Below are 23,376 nucleotides of genomic sequence, written 5' to 3'. Positions count from 1 at the left end.
CAATGTCCAGACATGTCTCCATAATCTTGGCATCCACCTATGGCACCATCATTACTCATTTCAGAGTTGATATCAACATGAATGATCTCATATTTTGACATTAATCCTAGCCAGAGGCTCACAGAAAATATCACCAAGGGCCTCAGACTGTAGCTCATTCCCAAAAATCTCAAGTTGTAGTTCACTAAAGAAAGAAGGTGGGCAGCAGAGATCAAATACACAAGTTGAAGAAAAAGAGGTGGGCTATAGAAACACTAACTAAATGATATCCCTTTTTCAATGTTTCAGACTCCACAACATATGCACATTTTCTGTTCAATGCATTCGATACGGACCACAATGGAGCTGTGAGTTTTGAGGTAAGCCCTAGACTCTTGTTCTACCATTTAACTTAGGACACTGTGAAAGGGATTTTGATCTTTGTAGCAGAAAAGTTAGAGGTTGATATTTGCTCATTTTTGAAAGGTCCAAAAACACCTCCTTCCTCTTTATTATGTTGCAATGTAGTTGTTCTTATCTTTCCAAAGTTGGAAAAATTATAACCTACATTTAGTGTGCTTTCAAATACGTGCTATCTATTCATGCATGGCTCTCCTCAGCAGCATGAGGACAATCCCAGAAGGCAAATGATTTATCTGACATTTACAGGTACTTACTGTGGGCTAGTACTTGGATATATAGATGTAATATACTTAATCTCTGATGCAGAAGCCTAGTAAATGTAGAGTAATGCAAGGTATTTAATACAAAAATGCTGCCTTCACCAGCCCCAGAGTTTGCAACGAAATTAAAAATGTTTAGTAACCTACAGCAAAAGCATGCAGTGCTCTTCATGAAGTATGAGATATGATAACCTTAATAAAAATGTGTTCTCTCTCTCTCTCTCTCTCTCTCTCTCTCTCTCTCTCACACACACACACACACACACACACACACACATACACACACACACACACACAGAAGAGATTAGATAGATAGATAGATAGATAGATAGATAGATAGATAGATAGATAGGCAGACAGAAAGATAGATGATAGATAGACAGAAGGATAAATGATAGATAGATAGATAGATAGATAGATAGATAGATAGATAGATAGATAGATAGATAGCAGGATAGAGGTAACAGTATATTTAAGTGTGGTTGCTAGGAGAATAAATGGAATATGCACTTGGGATAGGTGTCTGTGACTTTTACTTTTGTTAAGAAAACTGGGAGAAGAATGTTTTGTTGACAGATTTGCTTACATTCTGAGTGACTGTATTTTGTTTCTGGGCAAATTAAGTATCTATTATCTTACTTTGTAATTTCAGGGTCAGGGAGATGATAGACAGACAGACAAACAAACAGGCAGACAGACACTAAAGCATGTGCATTATAGCATTTAGGAGATATATTATTTAGGGGATATATTTCCTATTTTGAGGGAGTAGAGGAGGATGAAGCTGGCACACATGTAAAGAAATTTTAATAAGGACCCTGACAAAGTAAGTGAGATGGTGGAATGAGACTAGCCAGGGAAATGAACCAGAGGCAGAAGGGACCGCAACAGCAAAGCCTGTCTGATGGGTTCCCTCAATTATATCTGGAGAAAGTAGTAGAAGCTGATCAAGAGAATACAGGTTTGATAAGGGAAGCATGAGGCAGAGCCTGGGTGGAGAATATCACCCTGGAAATAAAGAGACAACATCTGCAGATCTTCTGGAAGACAGAGTGCAAGTATATGAGCCAGAAGAAAGGGTTGGGAAAGGAAGCAAAGAGCACATCTCAAGCAGGCTGCCAACTAAAGAGGTTGAAGACTGTGTTGTAGGACGTAAGGACCGCTGAAGAAGTTTCAACAGGGCTGTTCACATGTGTGAGCTATGTTCCTGAAACTGAGAGTGCAATTAGAAGCTACTTATTCTAAGAGTCCGGACAGGACCTGATGAAAAACTGAACTTCAGTAAAAGCATTTGAGATGAGGGGAGAGATGAATTCAAAATTACAAAACATGAGCATTACAGAATTGTAACCATCTGACATGTTTAGGAGGGAAAACAGTTTGGGCTTGGACAACACTCTGAATACAAGGCTACATGGAAGCAGGCTGAAGAAAGAAAGGTGGATCATTGTAAACTATCCATCAATGGTACTAGAGTAAAATTTCCAGAATACCTTGTCGTGTGTACTCTGTCCTCGTGAAGACCTCAGGTCATGGGTTTGAAAATTCTGGACCAGAGATATTAAACATCATCTTACAAAACTTTACCAAGAAATATCCTAAGAAGGGAAGGGTGAAAGGTGCTAGTTATTGAGGAAGTGTGAACTAGGAAGTCAAGGCAGGATGAGCAGGGTTATCCTGGATGCAGAAACAGCAGTTACTGGGCCAAAGGGCAAAGTGCAAGGGTGTCCTCGATCTCCTGAAATACTACTTCTAGTGACAGCTTAAGACTTCCTTAGGGCAATGTCTTATCAGTGCTTATTCCATAGTGCTAATACCAGCATAGCCTCAATACACCTATATTGAAAGTGTAAAAGTCAATAGTCTAATTCACCTAATTGGAAAAATCATAGTTAATTACAGAGAATGGCAGAGGCAAAAACTACTAGGGATTTCATTACTAGAAAGAATTTGTGTATCAGAAATATGATATTCTGCTATCGGTGTCTCATAGGACTTTGTGTTCAATTTTGCATGTACATTAACCTATTGTCAACTATGTGGGATAATACATAACAATGCTTTTATGATGTTTATATAAAACACCAGTAATTATAATTAGGGCTCATTTTAATTTGGGAGGTTAGCTGTGACAATTATATGTGATATGCATATTGATATAATGCCTTTACTTTTACTATAAACTATTAATTCCATGCATATCAATAAATACTGAATGAAAATCAAATTTTAAAATAGGAAAGTGTAGTTATATTTCGAAATGAATTAGCTAACTGGAAGGTATCTAGAAGATAGAAATGGCTTGGGAGGGAACACACTTTTAATAGCAACAACCAACAGCAACAGATTATTATGATTTTGAGATAAATGGAAAATGGAAGATTGATAGTATTTGCTTAAAGGTGAATGGCAGAATTAACAAGTCAGAGGGGACATGGTTTTGATTATGACTGGATTCAACCTCCTTCTTGCTGTCAAGTGGCTGTGGAACCCTAGATTTAGTATTTAAACCCTCTAGTCCTTAATATTCATATCACTACAACCCCAGCAGTGATGCAAATTCACAGGTTAGCATACAGATGGAAAAATTATAATAGGAGTGGTGGGTTTGGTTCTGAGCCTGCCACCAAATAAATGCTCAATATTTACTAGATTTTTAGCTATAGCATTTATTACTTTAGGCATTTTCTAATAAAGGTAATTAATTCCGGCATTTATCATCACATTACAATAGATGACACAGTAATCTAGAATAGTTAAACATATTCAGGCAAAGACCTAGATAACTACCCTGTGACATTATGACAGATTTTTATTCTCATTAAAATAACATTTACTGTATTAAAGTGCTTAAATGTTAGTAACAATAGCTACTCAGTGATAAAAACAAACCCATGCTTATTTAGCTTTCATTATTTTAGGCATTTTATTGAGTTAATTACATAACATTAATTTCTGTAACCCTTCTGTGTACTATGGTTATCTCCTTTTAGCAAATGAGAAAGGGGAGTCACAAAGTTAAATATCTTGCCATGGTTATGGAGGTAGAATGTATAACACTCAAGATTCAAACTCAGGCTGCCTGGCCTCAAACAGTGGTTGGCACACATACAGTTCTCCAACCTTATATACATCTTGCACCTGAAATCCCCATAGCTGGTTGAACTTTGTCTTTAAAGAGACTTTAGACTTTAGAATTTTAACAACATAAATGAATAGATAACTGATAGATAATGTATATACATAAAGCGCATGCATAGTATTAATGTCTCCAACAAAGTCTACACTAAACTATAATCAAATGTGTTATATATATCCAACAAAATATGATAAAAGCCACAGCAGCTGTTGGCCATTGCTATCCATGTACTCAGTGAGCACATGCTTGGGTTGTTCCCAGACTCTCCTGTACTGAGGTGGGGTTTAACTGAGGTTTTATAAACAGGGAGTGGTGGGAATAATTTTCCATCCAATCTCCTCTGTGGAGATTGCAACATCAAGTATTTCAGAAGACCTTTCAGCATATAAATGGTACCTAGATTCTTGATGAATCAGAGACCCCTTTGCTTTATTTCATGGTGTATAAGTTATAAATTATCTCTTATTTTGCAATCACTGGTAAAGCTTTTAGTATCTTTTGATTAAGGTAATAGATGGTGATAATATGTAGATAGGTAGCTAGATGGTAGATAAACAGAGGATATATAGGAGACAGATGATGACTGATAGATAAATAAACTGATAGATCATAGGTAAGAGATAGATAGATGATAGATATGTTGGTAGATAGATGATAGATAGATAGATAGATAGATAGATAGATAGATAGATAGATAGATAGATAGATAGATAAACAAGCATGTTAGTTTAGTTCAAGCTTTGGCACTAGGACTCCCCAAAATAAATTTATAGCACTAACTTTCAGCATTTCTCCCACCTTCCCAATATGTATTCTTCAGTTCATAATTTTTAAATTAATCAAACAGAAAATGAAAGTTTTGTGCACTTCACTATATGTTAGAGACAAAAACCACGATGTATGAAAGGCTGACTTGTTCAGTCATTTGGATAATTGAGAGGGAATCAGAAGTGAATGTTATTCATCTGGAGCACAGCCTCTAAAACCTGGGGTCTTAATGGGCAGCCAGCAAACTGTCCTGTAAAGTACCAAATATTTTTGATTTTGCAAATCAGGCAGCCCATTATAGTCCATTCTACCAAACACAATCACTACCAGGTAACTCACATTGCTGAGAATTTCCCAGATTGCTCATGTTATTGAAGCTGAGTTGAAATGTTCTTTCTGTCAGAATAATTCTAAAACACATACAATTGCTATTACAGGTAATTGATGAGTTAGAGCTGGAAGGAAATGCTATTTGTAGATAACTCAATTCCCATGGAAAATGATATGAGCGGCACCCCCTGGAGGTAGTCAGTCAAGGCATTACCCCAAACTAATAGCTCTGTTATTCACAGTGTTGACTAAAAATATTTTCATACAAATATCAGTTAAGTTTATGGAAAAACTTTTTAGATGTGCCATTTTGCTAAATGGCATAGCTATTTTCTTTGAAATGTCAGGAGGGAGTTATTTTAGGCAATGTTTTTTATTGCTATAGAATCCCATTTTTATCAAATGTATTAATCTTTCTGTTTCATTCACACACACACACACACACACACACACACACACACACACACACACACACAATTTCTTCTTGGTACAGAATTCTATTATTGTTGTTTTCTGATCATTCCAGGGGCTTCTGCTCTCACTGAAGGTATCCCTAGATATTGGTCAGTTTCATTTATTCATTTTACAAATACCCCTCAAGCACACTATGTCAAACACCTTTCAGCATGCTAGAGGCAGTAGTGAACAAAATAGGAAAAACTGCTTGCCATGGTGTAAGTTGTGCCCACCAAGTTTGTGACTAATTTCTGTAGACACCCACCTCTTTTCAGTGTGAGTCTTCCTCACCTGGGCCCCGTGGAAACATTCTGTGGATTCCCCAGGACTGGGGTCCTGCTTTGTGTAGTTCAGCTTTTCTTGTCATCCCATCATTTCAACTTCCTCCTTTACTAACATCAGAGGTCCAGCACCTCATGGCCCGGATGCTCTCCCTCCACTTCCTGTCACCTCCAAGTGCATGTCCTGTGACTTCCTGACAGCAAAGGCCTTCATAGTCACTGAAATTTTTGAAACAAAAGAGCATAACAGGACAAGAGAAATATACATACAATGAACAACTATAACTGTTCCCATGGCCTGGTGACCAATCTCTTCTTTTTAACTCATTCGATAACTGGTTACTATTAGCTGTGTTTTACACTTACATACGGATGCAGGTAGCACAGAAATCCCATGTGACATGCAGTTTCCTCTGTTGTATCATAGTTTAATCAAGTATGCTTGCTCCAGTTCATGAATTAATATGGACACATTATCATTAACTAAATTCCACGCTATATTCAGATTTCTTCGGGCTTTACTGGATGTCCTTTTTCTGACCCAGTACCTCATTTAAGATGGCATTTCGTTTAGCCCTGCCCACATTTCATTTAGACATCATGTTGTCGCCTTAGCCTCTTGTTAACACTGGCAGTTTCTTAGGCTTGCCTTGTTTGTAACCAGCTTGACAGTTTTGAGGAAGTATTGCTCAGGTGTTTGGTAGAATGTCCTTCAGTTCAGATTTGTATGATGGTTCGCTCATGATTAAACTGGGGTTATTGGTTTGGGAACTGAAGAGCGCAGCAGGAAAGGGCTATTTTATCACATAGAATGAGTTCAGACTGTCAAAATGATTTATGACTGTTGATACTGACCTTGCTTGACTGCCTAAAATGGCATTTGTCAAATTTCCTAGTACAGTGTCTCCCCATTTGCAACATAATGCTCTTTAGAAAGAAGTCATTGTGCATCAAGCACATGAAAGGGCAGCACAGGAGGTAACTTTGTCATTTGGAATTCTGCGTGGACAATCTGTCCTTCTGGCTCCAGGAAGTAATCAATAAATGCAACACTTACTTCTATCACTATGGGCTCATGGGTATTTATTTTATATCTTGCATGAAAAGCTGCTGTGACCCTACTTAAACTGTTGCTGATCCTGTTCTATTGTAGTCAAGAAGAAATGTTTTGCTTGACTCTGTTGTCCCTTTGACGTACCTCCATTTAAAGCTGTTGAGACTAAAATGTGTGTCTAAGGAGCATAGAAAATTATGTCACACAAAAAATTCTCAGTGCTAGTAAGGTCAAGGGTTGTGGTTATAATCTGTTCAGTCTCCATGATTTGAACTCAGTATGTGTGGCTCTCAGCCTGAGATTGTGACCCTGGACATAGAACGATTATTCAAGAGCCCCTTTTAGATTCTCCTGTCTTCCAATAGCTTTTATGTCAGGACGCATATACACCAACTGAGTCTGCTGACATTCAGAAGTCCATTTTCTAATTTATTCATTCATTCATGTAAAGAATTATGAATGCCTGCCAGTCTATGGTAGTGCACGCCTTTAATCTTAGCACTTGGGAAGCAGAGGCAGGTGGATCTCTGTGAATTTGAGGCCAGCTTGCTCTACAAAGTGAGTTCCAAGCCAGTCAGAGCTACATGGAGAAACCCTCTCTTAAAAGCCAAAAAGAAACAAACAAATAAACAAACAAAACTATGAATTCCTGACACCTCTAAATGTTCTGTAATGTCACTCGTAAGAAACTGAAATGGAATGGAGCCTCTCGTTCATGTCACCCCACAATTTTCTCCTACAGAGCCAGCAACGATTGTGAAGCACATGTTTGTAGCTTGATAATCTACATGACCAGAGGCCTCGGCTTCAGTCCAAGCTAAAAGGGAAGTCTGGAATTTGAATCAGATGTCTGGTTCAGCTTGCAATACTGTTGTTTCAAGCTCTGTGCTGTGATTCTGATTCTGTCACATCCCTGAGCACCCATGCATAAAGGAAATACAACAGGACAGTAGTATGCATTCCTCAGGCGACATGAGCAGCTGGCATAACCCAACCCAGAGAGCTGCTAACCCAGACAGCCCTCACATTAGCACTCTCTAGTCATTATTGCATTTAATTTCTGTGTCTTAGGACCCCTTACCCACAAGTTCTTCTTCCTTATGAAAACAAGACAGAACTGTGAGAAACAGAGAAAAACGTTTGCTGCAGAATCATTTCTAAAAAGGAAACATTTGAATTAATTTACATATTCAACAATAGGAAGTACTGAGAGGAGTTGTTTTTACATCCATGTCACTATTCAATGGGCAAACTTCAAATTGAAGCCATGGAGGTACTGAAATTAGAGTTCAGTGACCATAACATGTTAGAAAAATGGTGAGGGGAAAATGGAAGGAGAATAGCATCACAATAACTTCAAGTTCTGGTCCATGGTTGCATAAAATTACATTTCCATTAATGTGTGTTTGTATCTCTCTGTGTGGTGGTGGATTGCTATTTAAAACATGATTCTTGGGGGCTGGAGAGATGACTCAGCAGTTAAGAACACTGGTTGCTCTTCCAGAGGACCAGGGGTTCAGTTCTCAACACCCATATGGAGGCTCACAACTGTCTGTAACTTCAGTTCCAGGGGAGCCAATTCCCACTTCTGGCCTCCAAAGGCCAGTGAATGCAAGTGCTCCCCAGACATCCATGCTGACAAAACACCAGATCATATAATAAAAAAGAAACCTTTCTAAAAATGGGTTTAAAATGATTCTTACTGTGATTCAAAACATTCAGAAGGCATGTGACTACATTATTATATCAAAACAGAAAATTATTCCTTTTTGGTAAATATGATATATTTTTTTTCTGAGTCAACCATACAATTACTTCAATGATGTCATGAAGGATTTTCAGTGATGTGGCAAAATACTTGTAATAAATTAAACATACCAAATAATATGTGATGTGGTTGGTAAATATTTAATTGCAACAATGAGATATTGTGCACCATTTTATAGATCATATTTAACATATGCATATGGTATAAAATATATACAATATCTATAATGTATTTAAGATAATATTATGGCTTTTATTATAAATACATGCTCACATGTATGTGAGAAAATATAGAGTGGAAATATGTAATATTAGTAGATGTTAGACTTATGTATACTTAGAGTATTTTCCAGTACAGTTTTTATATAATTATGTATTATATTTCTTAATGTATTTATTGTACACATTTATGAATACTGTTTAACATTTATCAAATCCTTAAAGGTCACCAGCAAGGCTAAATCGAAGAACTTCTAATTTAGTGTAGAGTAGCTATAATCACGTTCTAAGGCACTAATTTTTTAAAAAGATACTACTCCACCTAGAAGTCCCACACAGGCAGATACCGCCTGGAAGGCCTAAGCAGACCGGCCAGCTATGCTGCCATCGAGTCTCAGACCCAGTGCTTTGAGTAGGTCCAACCTAACATCAACTCAGTCATCAAGCTGTGTGAAGGAGCTGGTCCGGCAGAACCAGATATCATTACCGTTTAGGGCCACCCCGAGCATGAAGCCTCTGTGGCTGTAGCCCACCCTGCTTGCACTACTGGGAGACTGAGGGCATGGGTAGTGGTCCTGCCTGCAGGCTACAAGTACAAAGGCCAGGATGTGTGGCAGCCTGGAGCTCTCACATAACCTGCCCCCTGATGCCCTGCCTAGCTGCAAGATCACTCTGACTCTGGACAACAGCAGGACAGCCATGATGAATCTCAGTGATGGTCCAGTATTTACAGTATTTACATTGAACCAGACCAATGACTGCTTGCAATGAATATTTTCATGTAAATCTTTTTGGGCAAAAAATATAATGTACGACGCAATGCAGTTTCCAGTGTCATTTCATCAAAAGAATATGTAATGGAGAGGTGGAAAAGATGGAAGAACAGAGTGGTACATTGTGGAGGCCCACAAAGGTTTCCTAATGAGATCTGAGCTTGCTTCACCCAGCAGGGCTGCATTTAGATGATTGCTTGACCACATGTGTAGTTGCCAGGTGATTGGAAACGGTCTGTACTTGGCTGAGATGGGGGAGGTCTTTTGCTCCACCCCTTGGCATTCCTATAAAAAGTCCTTAGAAGAGACAGGAGGGACCTGTGGCTAAGGATCCAGGCCTTCCCAAGACTATCCTGTGTTTCTATCTGTTTCTCTCCCCTCTATCCTTCTATCTGAATCCCTTATCCCTCACTTCTCAAGAGTACCCTGGGGGAAGTTGTGGGAGCTGGTCTCACAGCTGGCCTCCCACAGTGCATGCTCTGTGGAGAGACATGGAACTAGAGATGGCAGTGACAGGAGGGAGAGAAGGGCAAGGTCAATGGTGGAGTTGGCAGGGTGGTATGCAGCAGCCTGGAGCTTGTACACATGCAGCTCATTAACATGCTGCCCAGCAGCATGAACACCCTGGCTCTGAGCAATGACATGATGTCCAAGATGAAAAATGGTTCATTTTCTGGATTGAACCTCCTTAAGAGACCTCCTTGCTCCATGCTGCTGCCACAGGCCATGTAAAATTCTGAGGTTCATGTGGATGTCCATCCATGGTCTGGACTGCTCCTGGAGGCCATGTCAATGTTGGAGGCCCATGCTCCCACAGAGGCCAGGTGGATGCCCTTAATCTGTGCTACCCCAGGAGGAAATGTTAGTGTTCATTGTAGCTGGAGAATTTTTCTCCGGGTCCTGCCAAACCCCGGAAGTCCCTTAGCCCACTTATAAAATAAACATACAGACGCTTATATTATTTAAACTGCTTGGTCATTAGCTCAGGCCTATCATTGTCTAGCTCTTACTCTTATATTCAGCCCATTTCTATTAATCTATACTTTGCCATGTGGCTCGTAGCTTACTGGTACCTTACATCTTCCTTGCAGCTTCCTGGCGGCAGCTTCAGGCAGTCCCCTCCTTCCCTTCCTGTTCCCTTAATTCTCCTCTCTGTTAGTCCTGCCTATACTTCCTCTCTGGCTACTGGCCAATCAGTGTTTTATTTATTAACATATTTGCCACACAGAACATCTCACAGCAGTTCATGATCCAGGTTGCTGCAGAATGTCATGTTGGGGCCAGTGGTCCTACTGCAGTTGGAGGTTGTGTTGATGTGCATGGTCACTGTTGTGGAGGTGCAGGTGTGTGACCCGTATTGCTGCTTGGTCATGTTAATGTCTGTGGCCTGTGCTGCTGCCAAGGTCCATGTTGGGCCCTTGCTGCCACTGGGGGTCATGTTGATGTTCATGGTCCATGCTGCCAATGAGGCTATGTGGGGGTTGGGGTTGATGTTGGTGGCCAGTAATACCACTGAAGGCCAGGTGAATGTCCATGATCTGTGCTGCAACCAAGGGCCATGACTGTATCTGTGGTCCATGAAGCAGCTGAAGGTTGTATTGATATCCATGGTCTGAATTGCCACCAGAGACCATGTTGAGGTCCATGGTCAGAGGCCATGGTCTGTGGTCTGTGTTCCTGAAGAAGCCAACATTGATATCCGTCATCTGTTACCACCAAAGGCAAAGTGAATGTCCATGGTTTATGCTGTTGCCTGAAGCAATGTGCATATCCATGGGCTGGACTGCAGCTGGGAACCATATTAGTGTCAGTGGCCCATGCCCCCAGAGGCCATGTTGATGTCTGTAGCATATGCTACCACTGAGGACCATGATGATGTCTATGGTCTGTGCCGTGGCAGAGGGCCATGTTGATGTCTGTGGTTTGTACCACCACCAGACAGCATTCTGAGGTCTGTGGTACATGCTGATACTGGAGGCTATGTGGATGTGCATGGTCTGTGCTGTGGCCAGAAACCATGTTGAAGTCTATGATCCATGCTCCTACTGACTGTAAAGGGCAAGGAAGCTACATTTGCAGTAGTAACAATGACTGCAGACTCACAGTTAAAGAAAGTATAGACAAATTCTAAATGGTCTTCTTAAATAAAAAAATTCAGAGCCAGAAATTGGGGTTAAAGCCTGAGAGAGATCAGAGGAATAGGAATAGCCACAGCTAACCTTACCTCACCAACTCTGCAACTTCCAAAAACGAGATATTTCCTGTCTACCCACACCTATATGCCTTGCTGTTTTGCCATCTGATTTGCTCTCTCTGTCCAGCTACATCACTTCCTCTTCCTGCCCAGCTCTGTCACTTCCCAACTGTCTGTACAGACCTCTACACCACCATGGTTAACTAGAGTTGGAATTTAAGCTGTGTGCCACCACGCCTGGCTCTGTTCCCAGTGTGACCTTGAACTCACATAGATTCAGACAGATCCCTGCCTCCCAAGTGATAGGATTAAAGGAGTGTGCTAACATTGCATGACTTTCATGTTTACTTATAATGAATGGCTTTTTCCTCTGATCTCCAGGCAACTTTTATTTTATTAGAGCACAAATAAAATATCACCACATTGCCCCCTTTTTTGTCTAAAATAAAACATAAAAAAGTTATAACTAATATAACAAAACTATATATAATAAGTACAATAACTACATACAATATATACAAGCAATAAATACATCAACAATGTCTAGTCCATTTGCATTTGACAAATTCAGAGAAAATATTCCATTATCTATCCTACTTTAGTGAGTCCAAAATGTACCTAATTCACTTTCTATCCTACCTTGTATTACCAACAGAAAACTATCTTATGATGTCTTTCAGTATTATACACTTAACATCTCTTAGTGAGTTTCTTTTGTGAATTTCTTAACAAGGAAAACTGTAACTACAGCTGTCTAATAGTCAACTCCCTCAGAGACCTGAGGAGGAAATAATATTGTCTAGAAAACAGGAAGTGCAAACAAATCACTTCCAAAAAATGTGAGTTATGACAGAAACAGCCAGCTTCCTGGACAGTCATCCAAGATTTCTCTGAACGTTGGGGCATCATCTTTGGCCTACAGGCTTAGCATATCTGACAGACTCATTGTGAAGTAGGATGGACACAAGACCTACATCTCGACCTCACATTCAGTGCGAGCATTCCATGTACCAGATAAACTTGAATTCAGGATTTTGAATTCTGGACATTGCTAGTATTGTTGGAATTTGGCTGCCCATTCTTCTCAGCTTGTGGGTGGCATCATCTCAGCAAGAAAGAGAGATACAGGCTTCTGTGACAACTTCTACTCCCATCTCCTACCCACAAAAAGCAACAGCCTAGACAGGAAGCCATCAAAGAGAATTCCTAGAAATTGTGGTAAGGATGTTGAAGTGTAGCTTTTCACAGCTGATGGCTTCTGGCAGGGGTGTGGGTGAAGAAGGACTCAGTTTTCTTTAATGGCTGGTCACTGGAGTTTGACCATGCTCCAGTGAGTATATGGGCAACACGTATCAGACCTTTTTTCTCCTTTTTTTTGAGGGGAAGGACACAAGAGGGGATAAACCTGGAAGGACTGGGAAGTGAGTGTGAGATCAAGGTGCATTATATGAAATTCCCAAATAACATTATGTTGGAAAAAAACAAGATATTGCTATGTTTCAGTCAAAATTAGTAAGCCATCTCTTCTATAGGATAAAGTTACACTATAATCTTGTTAAACATATGCATATATCTGTATTCAGTTAGTTCCTGAAATTTCGTCTTCCAAATATTTTAAGTAAGAGTACAAGTACTGTGGAAATTTGACCTACTTAAAAGGTCATGTTAGAGAAAATCAGTACTTTATAAAGTTCCTATAAAACCATGCAAGGACAACAAGTCACAGCACACACAAGCATATTTATGACTTTCTGCACCAAGGCTGTCACATTTGTAACCTTTAGTGAGTCATTTAATGTTTCCCATCTGGACTTGGTTGCAGCTACCTCACGATGGGTCATTCTCAGCCAGGGTGGTCTTTGACTGATAGAAGTTAAGAATAACTAATCCTCTGGGTAACTGTGTAAAGGGCTGTCAGATGAAAGGCCACTGCTGAGCAAGACCAGGTTATTACCATATCAGACCTTGCTGTCTTCCAGAGAAGGATCTACAACAGTTATACTTTTGGTTATGAATGAGTTTATCAAGTATACAATAAGCCAAATATAATACAGAGAGAGAGGAGGGGGAGAGAGAATCAAATTGGGCTCTAAAAACCTGCAGCAGAAATCAACTGAAGAAGCCTCGTTAAGTCAAGTAACTGAATGTCCTGATAGGGACTCCTGGGCAGAACAGAGTCCCCTTGGGCAGGGCGTCCAAGTATAAGGACAAGTAACACCAGGAAAGTAGTATCATCAAATTGAGAGCTTATAGACATCCAGAAGAAACTGACTAGGGAAACTGAGGTCATCAGCAGCAGTTTCTAATCTTTCCCCCTCAGGCATTTTTATAACACAGGATAAAGAGCAGTAATCCTGTTGGAAGTGGTTTAGCTCTAGCTATTTTAATAAAAAGATAGTTTTACTCCTGGGCTATTTTGCTCTCCCCCTTCTCTGTCACAGAGTTAGGGCAGGAATCTTTCTCCAGCCAAAGGACCTTGGACGATAGCCACTGTTTAATGTAAGTCTGCTCAAGATGCTTAGAACTTAAGAGGAAGGTATGCATGAAAGGAGTACTTTCCCTAATAGCATTAGAAATCATAGAATAACTGGTGACAACAGTGTGATCTTTATTGGCTCACAGGAATGAAAAGGCCAGACACGGCTCTGACTGTACACTAAGACTGGCCCAGTTTGTTAGCAAGATGCTATCAGCAGCCCTTGGACTTGGCAATTGACTGTTCCTCTCATGCAGGAAAGAACACTTCTAACCTTGTTAGCATTCCTTACAAGAGTCCAAGAACCTCAGAATCACTCAGACCTGGACTAGGTTCAATAATATTTCAGCCACAAATATGATGCTCTTGGCCAGAGGTGACAGGCCATGTTCTATCACTAGAGCCAGGACTTCTCTATTGCTGCATGGACCACTAAATAGAAACAAAGCCAAATGGAATATCCCTTTTACTAAGAAGGCAAGGGACAAGAGTCCTCATTTTGTTAAAGAGCTCTCTTTCCGTATTTCATTTTGGATAAACTGAGGGAAAATTCAGTGCAGATCAGCATATTAAGCTATCATTTATATAAAGAAAAGGGGAGTGCATATAAATAAATATATCATACATAGTGATAAAAATTTGTTGGAATAGAAATAGCTAATTTCAGTTTGGGAATTGGGGGACTTTCCACCAGACATCTTACATAAATTTTAATTTGTGAACTGTATGCATGCTAACTGCCCCAAAGGCACCACCAAAGAAAGAAAAACACTATATAAAACCTGGGACAGGAAAACATCAATAAAATGATGGAACCCTGAAAAGGAGAGAGAATTCAAGTTCACCCAAAGGGCAACTTTTGGATTTCCCTCACTTTTTCATTTCTATCAAGAGATTATCACTCTTGAGTTTATCACATTGTAATACTGACATTACTTTACATAACAACAAATACATGTGAATTTTCTCTGGTTAACCTGGTTCCCTTCCACTGTGATCAAATCCATTGAAACATTAGCCGAGAGTTCCACAGAGTATAGTTTCATGGCCAATGCCCTCTCCGGGTACTAGTAAAGGTATCTTAACTCTTTCAATCATCATAAAATCTTTGTGAGGGAGATATTGTCCTCATTTTTATAAATATGAAATTAGAGTAATGGGATGCTATTTTACATCCAGGCACTGTGGCGCCAGTTTTTTCTACAACTGCCCACATGCCAATTATAGTTCAACTTCTACTTAAAGAGCACAGATTATCTGCTTCTTATGGATAACTCATGGATATTAATTTTTCTTTTAAAAATTGTGTGTGTGTATGTGCATGCATGCACACGTGCTCATACTCTGCTATCTAGGTACTAATGCATAAAGGTACAATTTCTAGTATCATGGTTAATTTAACTCAGTTTCTAATTAGATGAAGAGTAGGGCATAGTTCATACTTACCAAGAGCCTTGAGGAACTGAAGACTAAAAGCACATCAGTAATTTTGGAAACATGTTCAAAATCCAGAGGGTTGTTAATTTTGCTACCATTAATTAAGAGGGAATTTTATCAAATTCTAAGTTCTATTTTTATTGCTTTTTAGGATTTCATCAAAGGTCTTTCCATTTTGCTTCGAGGGACAGTACAAGAAAAACTCAACTGGGCATTCAATTTGTATGACATAAACAAAGATGGCTACATCACTAAAGAAGTAAGACATGGCACACTGATTTAGCTATCCTCCGAGATAGTTTTGATTTGCTTCAAAATATTAAACAATTTCAATGATTACTTTAAAAATCACATTTTAGGATATCAAAAATATTTTGTGTGATGCTGGTAGAAATGGGCTACATCCTAATAAAAAATGCAACAGAAAGGACTCATTTGTAGTAAATCTCCAAAGAAAACACAAAACATATTATTATATCTCCTTCTTCCTGTTGATAATATGGAAAAAATGGGGATCCTTGGGAATGGCAGAGTCCTCCTCATGTCAGGTGGACAATAGTTTGGGGGGCAAGGTTCCCAGAAAGTCAACAGCCACCAAAGCTATAGCACCCAATGGCTGCCAGGTATTTCTCTTTGTTAGGAGTGGATCAGGACAATGGTGGGCTCAACAGAAACAATTGGAAGTAAGCTGACAATGAAAGACATTCACAAATTAAAATGCTGGTTTATTGATTTAAAACAGCAGGAGAAAAGGCAAGAAATAAGGGATGAGGGAAGGTAGCCACCCTTAGTGTAGGATGCTAATAAGACTGAAAGAGCATTCTGCTGGAAGTCTGGGCATAGTTAATGGTCATAAGGCCTGTGTTTCTCTCTGCATTAATATCTTCCCCAGAGTGAAGTTTTGAACAAATGGTCCCATTTGAGAAAAAGTACTCAGGACCAGTGACATGAACATGCCTTATGGGATACACAGACTCATTGTACCAGGACACCACTGCTTTATTAATCATTGGTTGTCTCTTGGGCTGAGGATACATGGTGTTAGGTTAGGTGTCATCAAGGAGTGCTAAATTTAAGCCTTCATGAATAGATGCACTTCTTGTATATTTGGTATAGCATTTGGTATATTCATTGCCTAGGTACCTCAAGGTCACTGAGGAACCTAGAGAACGTTAATAATCTTAGTACTTCCCATTTGAACTATTTTTTTTTGTTTTCATCAATACTGAGAACTGAATACAGTGCTAATGTTCTATCCCTTTTTGTGTTTAATACAGCTCATCAATTCTGCCTACATCTTACTTATGTCTTATACTTACCTATGTTAGAAACATCTTTTAAAGTTTCACTCATTTTTACAAACTGCTTTATCATGTAATCCATACTCTCAAAAGTAAATATAAATAGAACTGTATCCTCTGCTTAATCTAGGATGGGTTTTATGTCAAATAGTAAATGTGAATATTTAAGTAATTAGATATTATTTTCCCTTTTATAAAATTAAAATGGCATGGCAAAAAATAGTTTTTACTTTAAAAGCTAAGGAAATGTTAAGGTGCTTTCTAGTCAAAGTATTTGAATTCATATTCTTGTGTGACTTCTTCAGTTAAAGCCAAAATAAGAAAAAGTGATTTAAAAAAATTCCAAGAACTTTTACTAATTTGTTGTAATTAATAGTTTTAGTTCTAAATGTAAAACATTTCTAATAAGTAGAAATCAATAAAAGTGTACTAGTTCAGTAAAACAAAGTCTCTACATGTTTGGAGAATTAAAGCATTAAATCAGACTATTCCTTTCCCAGTCAAGTGAGATAAATGGGAATCTACTTCATTTCAAAACTGAAATCTCAGTTGATTGCTACCTTTGGATTCTACTGCTTTGGGAGCTGTTTGTTTGCTTCTGACAAACCAAAAGGTACCTCATAGAGAACTTAAGAAACAAACAAGCAAATGGACCACTGTGAACAGAGTCTCCTAATGCATCTTAGATGGGCTTCGTCACACTTGGTGTGCAGCCTCACATGAATGCCTTTCCATTTCAGGAAATGCTGGACATAATGAAAGCAATATATGACATGATGGGGAAATGCACATACCCTGTCCTCAAGGAAGATGCTCCCCGACAGCATGTGGAGACATTTTTCCAGGTGGGAATGAAAGATGGGAGGGAGGAAGGGAGGGAGAGAGTGAGGGAAGGAGGGAGGGAGGGAGGGAAGGATGGCAGTTATGAATAGATTTATTGATACTTGCAAAGCACCTTGAAGAAAAAAATGGCAAGGAGAATGTTTACTTACAAGGGACAGAACAATAGGACACATACTATCTTAATTTCATAATTTGGGCTTTTGAATTTGTTATTAAAGACAATTGCAATTCCATAAGTCACTATATCCTGAATAAGCTATTCTCTTATTTCATAAGTGTTGTCATGCAGTTCCTGTTAATAGTAACAAATTCTTGATACTACTCTCCCATTTTATAGATGAAAAAATCAAGACTGTACATTTCCATGAACTGTAGGAATCCTGTAATATTTAGAAAACAGTTTAAGTGACTCATGCTTCAGATTATATGGAAAAGGATACAACCTAGGTTGATTTGGCCCCACCATTGTAGGATGTCACTAGTTCCTCCTAGCACGGAATTGTCCCACAGAACATATGATGTGCTACATTCTTATCTGTTTCAACCTATTGGGTACGGGGAGGCAATCAAAAGGCAATCCAATACAATGCTTTGTTCTTTTCTTTCTCAACAGAAGATGGACAAAAATAAGGATGGTGTTGTTACCATAGATGAGTTCATTGAAAGTTGCCAAAAAGTAAGTAAGGAAAAGAACTATCCCTTTTGTTAGCATCAGCTACAGTGAGCACAGCCAATATGAACTGAGCAAAATAGAAATCCAGTGCATAAGCTTAGCAAGATAAGGAGACAAACTTCTCACCTGAAAACAAGCAGATTTATTTGCACATCCAATGTGATAGCATGCCTATCCTGAGGCAAAAATTACACGTGCACTCCCTTTGTTTGTGGAAACCTTCAGAGGCTACTCACTACTGATAAACAAAAACATAGATGCTGGGTGGGTGGTGGTAGCGGTGCACGTATTTAATCCCAGCACTCAGGAGGCAGAGCTGGAAGATCTCTAAGAGCTCAAGGCCAGCCTGGTCTACAGAGTGATTTCAAGCACAGCCAAGGCTACATAGAGAAACCCTGTCTAGAAAAACAACAAACAAACAAAAAGCAAAAACATAGATTTAAATTACTGTTTCTGAAGCTGGAGAGGTGGCTCGGTGGTTAAAAGTACTTGCTGCTCCTCTTAGAGTACTTGAGTTCTGTTCCCAGCTCCCAAATCAGGAATCTCACAGCTCCATGGAATCTGACACCCTCCTCTGGACTCTGCAGGCACCTACATGCTTGTGTTCACATACCCACATGCAGATATATACACATATATACATAATGAAAAAATGAAACTTTACTTTTTCCAAGACATAGTTCATTTAAAATGCTATGTTTATTTATTGTGTCATCATAGAATTAGAAATCTAGTGCCCCAAACTATGGAAGTTTGTATTGGTCTTTTTATTTTTTTATTAAGGAATTTTTTTCATTCATTTTACACACCAAAGATCCCCCTCTTCCCTCCTCCCACCCCTGCCAACCTCCCCTCCCAACCCATTCCCCACTCCCTCCCACAAGAAGGCAAGGCTTCCCATGTGGAGGAACATTCAGTAGAGGCAAGTCCAAGCCCTTCCCACTGCCTCAAGGCTGCACAAGGTGTCTCATCTAGGTAGTGGGCTCCACAAAGCCCACTCATGCACCAGAGATGGATTCTGATAGCCAGGGGGCCTCCCAAGCAGATCAAACTACACAACTGTCTCACCATGCAGAGGGCCTAGCCCAGTCCCATGTAGGCTCCACAGCAATTGATTCAACATTCATGAGTTGCCACTAGTTTGGTTTGTTCATCCCTGCATGTTTCCCCATCATGATCCTGATGCACTTGCTCATAGAATCCCTCTCCTCTCTCTTTGACCGGACACCTGGAGCTCTGTCTAGTGATTGGCTGTGGATCTCTGCATCTGCCTCCATCAGTCATTGGAGAAAAGTTTTGTGATGACAGTTAGGGTATTCACCGGTCTGATCTCTGGGGCAAGCCAGTTCAGTTAATTTAAAATTGTATGTATGTTGTGAGGAAGGAACATGCCATGGCACACATTTGGAGGTTAGAGACAACTTGCAAGAGTTCGTTCTTTGCTGGGCGGTGGTGACACACGCCTTTAATCCCAGCACTCAAGAGGTAGAGGCAGGCGGATCTCTGTGAGTTCGAGGCCAGCCTGGGCTACAGAGTGAGTTCCAGGAAAGGCGCAAAGCTACACAGAGAAACCCTGTCTTGAGAAAACAAACAACAACAAAACAACAACAACAACAACAACAAAAAGAGTTGGTTCTTTCTTTTCCCATTGTGAGTTTCAGGGATCGAATTCAGGTCCTCTACAAAGTATCATTGATTTAATATACATGGACAAAAAGTAGCATTTTGGCTGAACCCAATAATTGTCCCCACTTATAGAACTAAAGAGAGAAAAGTTCTTAGAGAAATCTAGTAGTTACGTGTTGCCTGGAAATCTAGACTTAGCTCACCTAGAGTCATTCAACTCCATGCACGAGTAGAGCTATAATTATAAATAAACATGGACACATATTTGCTGGGGTTTTCCCCTCTTTTAATGGTTCAATTTCAACTTTCCTGATGCCCGCTTGCTTCTCAACTCAACTCTCAAAGTCAACATCTCTGGAAGATATAAAGTGGTGACATCGACCCACTTAGTGGTGACATAACTCAGTTGGGGGAGTGGCACCACCAGTGCTCCAGCTGTGACTCACCCCCAATCCACATGGCTCACTGCCAGTGTTTACCAACAGTGCAGACGTGCCCCTCAACAGCCCAGTCTGTCAGTGTAGCTCATTTCTAAGGAACAGGCTAAGCCGAGCCCAGCCACTGTACAATGGTTTCTCCTCACCAATCATTTCTCTGGCATTCAGAATCGATTCAGTTTTAAAGACTCCCACAGGCCATACAGATTTAGCAATCACTAACAGCTAAAAAGGCAAAATGGCTGTAAGCATATTCATTATTCTGTCCTAGAACATGGATATTTGTAGACTTTCTGTGCTTTGGCTTACAATCTACCTAAAATGCCAAAGTTCCCATCTCTTCTGCTTGGATAATTTCTTGAAGCTCACCATTGAGGTTCTCTAAAGGAGGAAAACTGATACAATGGATATTATATATATATATATATATATATATATATATATGGAGAGAAAGGGGGTTACTAGATTGGCTTACAGAATGCAATTTCAGTAGTTTATGAATGGCTGTCTCACAATGGAGAGCCTGAGAATCTGTAGTTCTTCAGTTCACTGGCTGCATGTCTACACAGTCTCAATCTGGTGCTGGAGCACAAAAGACTACCGAGGAGCTGCCGACCTTCAATCTATGTGGAAATTTTGAAGAAGTTGATTCTAATATTAGCAAAGGAATACAATAACAATGGGATAGATCAACTAGCCAGCAGGAGTAAAAGCAAGCAGGCAAAAAGCAAAGTTTTCTTCTTCCATGTCCTTATACCACCCACATTTAAAGTGGTTCTTCCTGTTTCAAGTAATTTGATCCATTAAATCCATCCCAGGACTGCCCAGCAGCTTGTTTTAGTAGATCCCATGTGCAGTTAACAACCACCATTAGCCATCTCATTCATTGTTTTGATTCTGACATCATTTGAGAAATACCCTGGTCTAGTACCAATTAAGACCTAAATGAAATATCTAAAGGCATACTCAGGAAAGCATAAAATGGAACCTTGTGTTTATCTGTACAGAATGGAGAACAGACACATTGGCCCACACAGAGCAGCAGAGGAAGGGCAAAAGCCATACTTAGGGGGTACAGCAGTACTTTCCATTATAAACACAGCAGATAAACTCCTTCTGTTTCTCCCTTACAGGATGAAAACATAATGCGCTCCATGCAGCTCTTTGAGAACGTGATCTAACATGTCAGCGCATCCTCGCTGAAGAGGGAATGTGAACCTCTCTACACACTTACAAGTTGGAGCCACCCCTTCTAGCATAGATTGCTCAGCTTTACACTGAGGCATATTATGCAAACAGCTTTGATTTAATATAAAATAACCCCTCCTAAAAAGATTTAAGTTTTCCAGTTCCAAGTCTGCATCTTCTCCACAACATCAATGGGGTCATGAAATGTGTTCACTCGTTTCAGACTCTGAGAATATTCAAAAGGCACAGAATCTGGAATAGTTTTGATCCTTAGTCACGTATTACTGAGGCTTTCACAGTTCAGTGATTTTAAAACACAAGTGGGTCTTCCTACTCCTTTGTATATGTTCAGTCCTGGATTTTAAATGGTTTTCTAAGATATTTACATCTGCAATTACTTTCTAGAAAGTCAATGAACTTTCATTTAATTAGAATCACCTGCCACTGAAAAATGAATAAAGATTATTGAAATTTAAAAAAGACCAAAAACACAGTCCCAATTTCTATGGCTTCTCCACCTGCTGTTAAAGTCATTAATGTATTTGGCATTTTTTAAAGAACATCTAAAAAATTAGTTTATTATCAGATGTTAGCATATACCTAAGAAAATTATTTTAGTATTTGTTAATTTTCCATATTAAAGCCAAGGCTCTACATAATCCACGTACCTTTGGACCTGTTTGATCTTACATGTAAACTGTTTTGTATTGTGTCATGAAATAGAAATTCAAAGTGTCATACAAACCAAGGATGTTTACAGACTTGCAAAGGGTCCGGATGTCTGTCCTCCAAAACCTAGTGATACTTATTAGCAAGCAACCCTAACAGCAGTAAAGAGCAATTCTAGCCACCCCCAAATTCCCTAATGTTCTCACAGCATGTTTATTATAAGCCATTCAGGGACAGAGAATCCTTGACTGCCCCAAAGGCACCAAGAATGAATATCAAGCAAAATATTCTTTGAAAACACCAGTGATTCTATCATATTGGAAATTACACATAAGACTGTATAGAAAATGATTACAAACATTAAACAGTTCATCTGAATTGCATTATGATTTAGCTCATCATAGAACTTAAAGGATTCAGATTCATTTCCGTGATCTTAAGCCAAAACTGTAGAGTTGCCACAGCAGTACTATAGATACACACACCTTTCCTTGTGTAGAAATATCACAAGTACCAAGAGGATACAGGAGGAGAAAATTTGCGACTGTCTGCAACAATAAATCAGGTATCTATTCTGGTGTAGAGATAGGATGTTGAAAGCTGCCCTGCCATCACCAGTGTAGGAATTAAGAGTAGTACAGTACATGTACACTGAAATCTGCCATCGCGTGTTTGTGTAAACTCAATGTGCACATTTTGTATCTCAAAAGGGAAAATAAAAGCAAAATAAAGTGTTTATTACTCTACTGTGTCTGCCATGGGTCTTTATGTTCTAGCAAGTTTTAAACTCAATTACTAGATTTAGACTGTCACTTTCTTTGGGTAGTGCTGCCTACAGAGAAAACGCAAAGCAAGACAGAGGTCAGGCAGCTGCTATAGCAAGCAAGGTCTGAGAATGTGACAAGGTACTATAGATCTGAGGAAAGGGAGGACCCAGGACCCAGAAGCAAAAGCCCTGGTGGAGGATGGGCAGGTCTGTAGTATGGTGACTCAGCAACTGCTTGTATTCCTTCAATTGAAAGCTGTGCAACTATCTAAAATAAGAATTGCCAAGGGGTCAACCAGATGTCTGTGGGAAGAGAA

The 23,376-nt window shown here is 39.5% G+C and overlaps 1 protein-coding gene across 3 annotated transcripts in view; it reads left to right on the top strand.

The window, feature by feature from the left end:
* Kcnip4 (potassium voltage-gated channel interacting protein 4) overlaps positions 1-23,039 on the top strand; it is a 505,370-nt gene extending 482,331 nt beyond the window's left edge. For all 3 annotated transcript variants that reach the window (XM_052734909.1, XM_052734908.1, XM_052734907.1), the window contains exons 4-8: positions 289-359; positions 15,708-15,815; positions 17,598-17,702; positions 18,314-18,376; positions 21,570-23,039. In XM_052734909.1, coding sequence (XP_052590869.1) covers positions 289-359; positions 15,708-15,815; positions 17,598-17,702; positions 18,314-18,376; positions 21,570-21,617 — 395 coding nt within the window. In that variant the 3' untranslated portion in view covers positions 21,618-23,039. The remainder of the gene's footprint in view (positions 1-288; positions 360-15,707; positions 15,816-17,597; positions 17,703-18,313; positions 18,377-21,569) is intronic.
* Positions 23,040-23,376: the final 337 nt, after the last annotated feature.

This window comes from Peromyscus californicus, unplaced genomic scaffold, assembly GCF_007827085.1.
Source record: "Peromyscus californicus insignis strain IS unplaced genomic scaffold, ASM782708v3 Scaffold_13__1_contigs__length_99412109, whole genome shotgun sequence".
In the NCBI taxonomy this organism is placed as follows: Eukaryota; Metazoa; Chordata; class Mammalia; order Rodentia; family Cricetidae; genus Peromyscus; species Peromyscus californicus.
The sequence above is the reverse complement of the archived record's forward strand: the minus strand, read 5'-3'. Positions and strand labels throughout refer to the sequence as shown.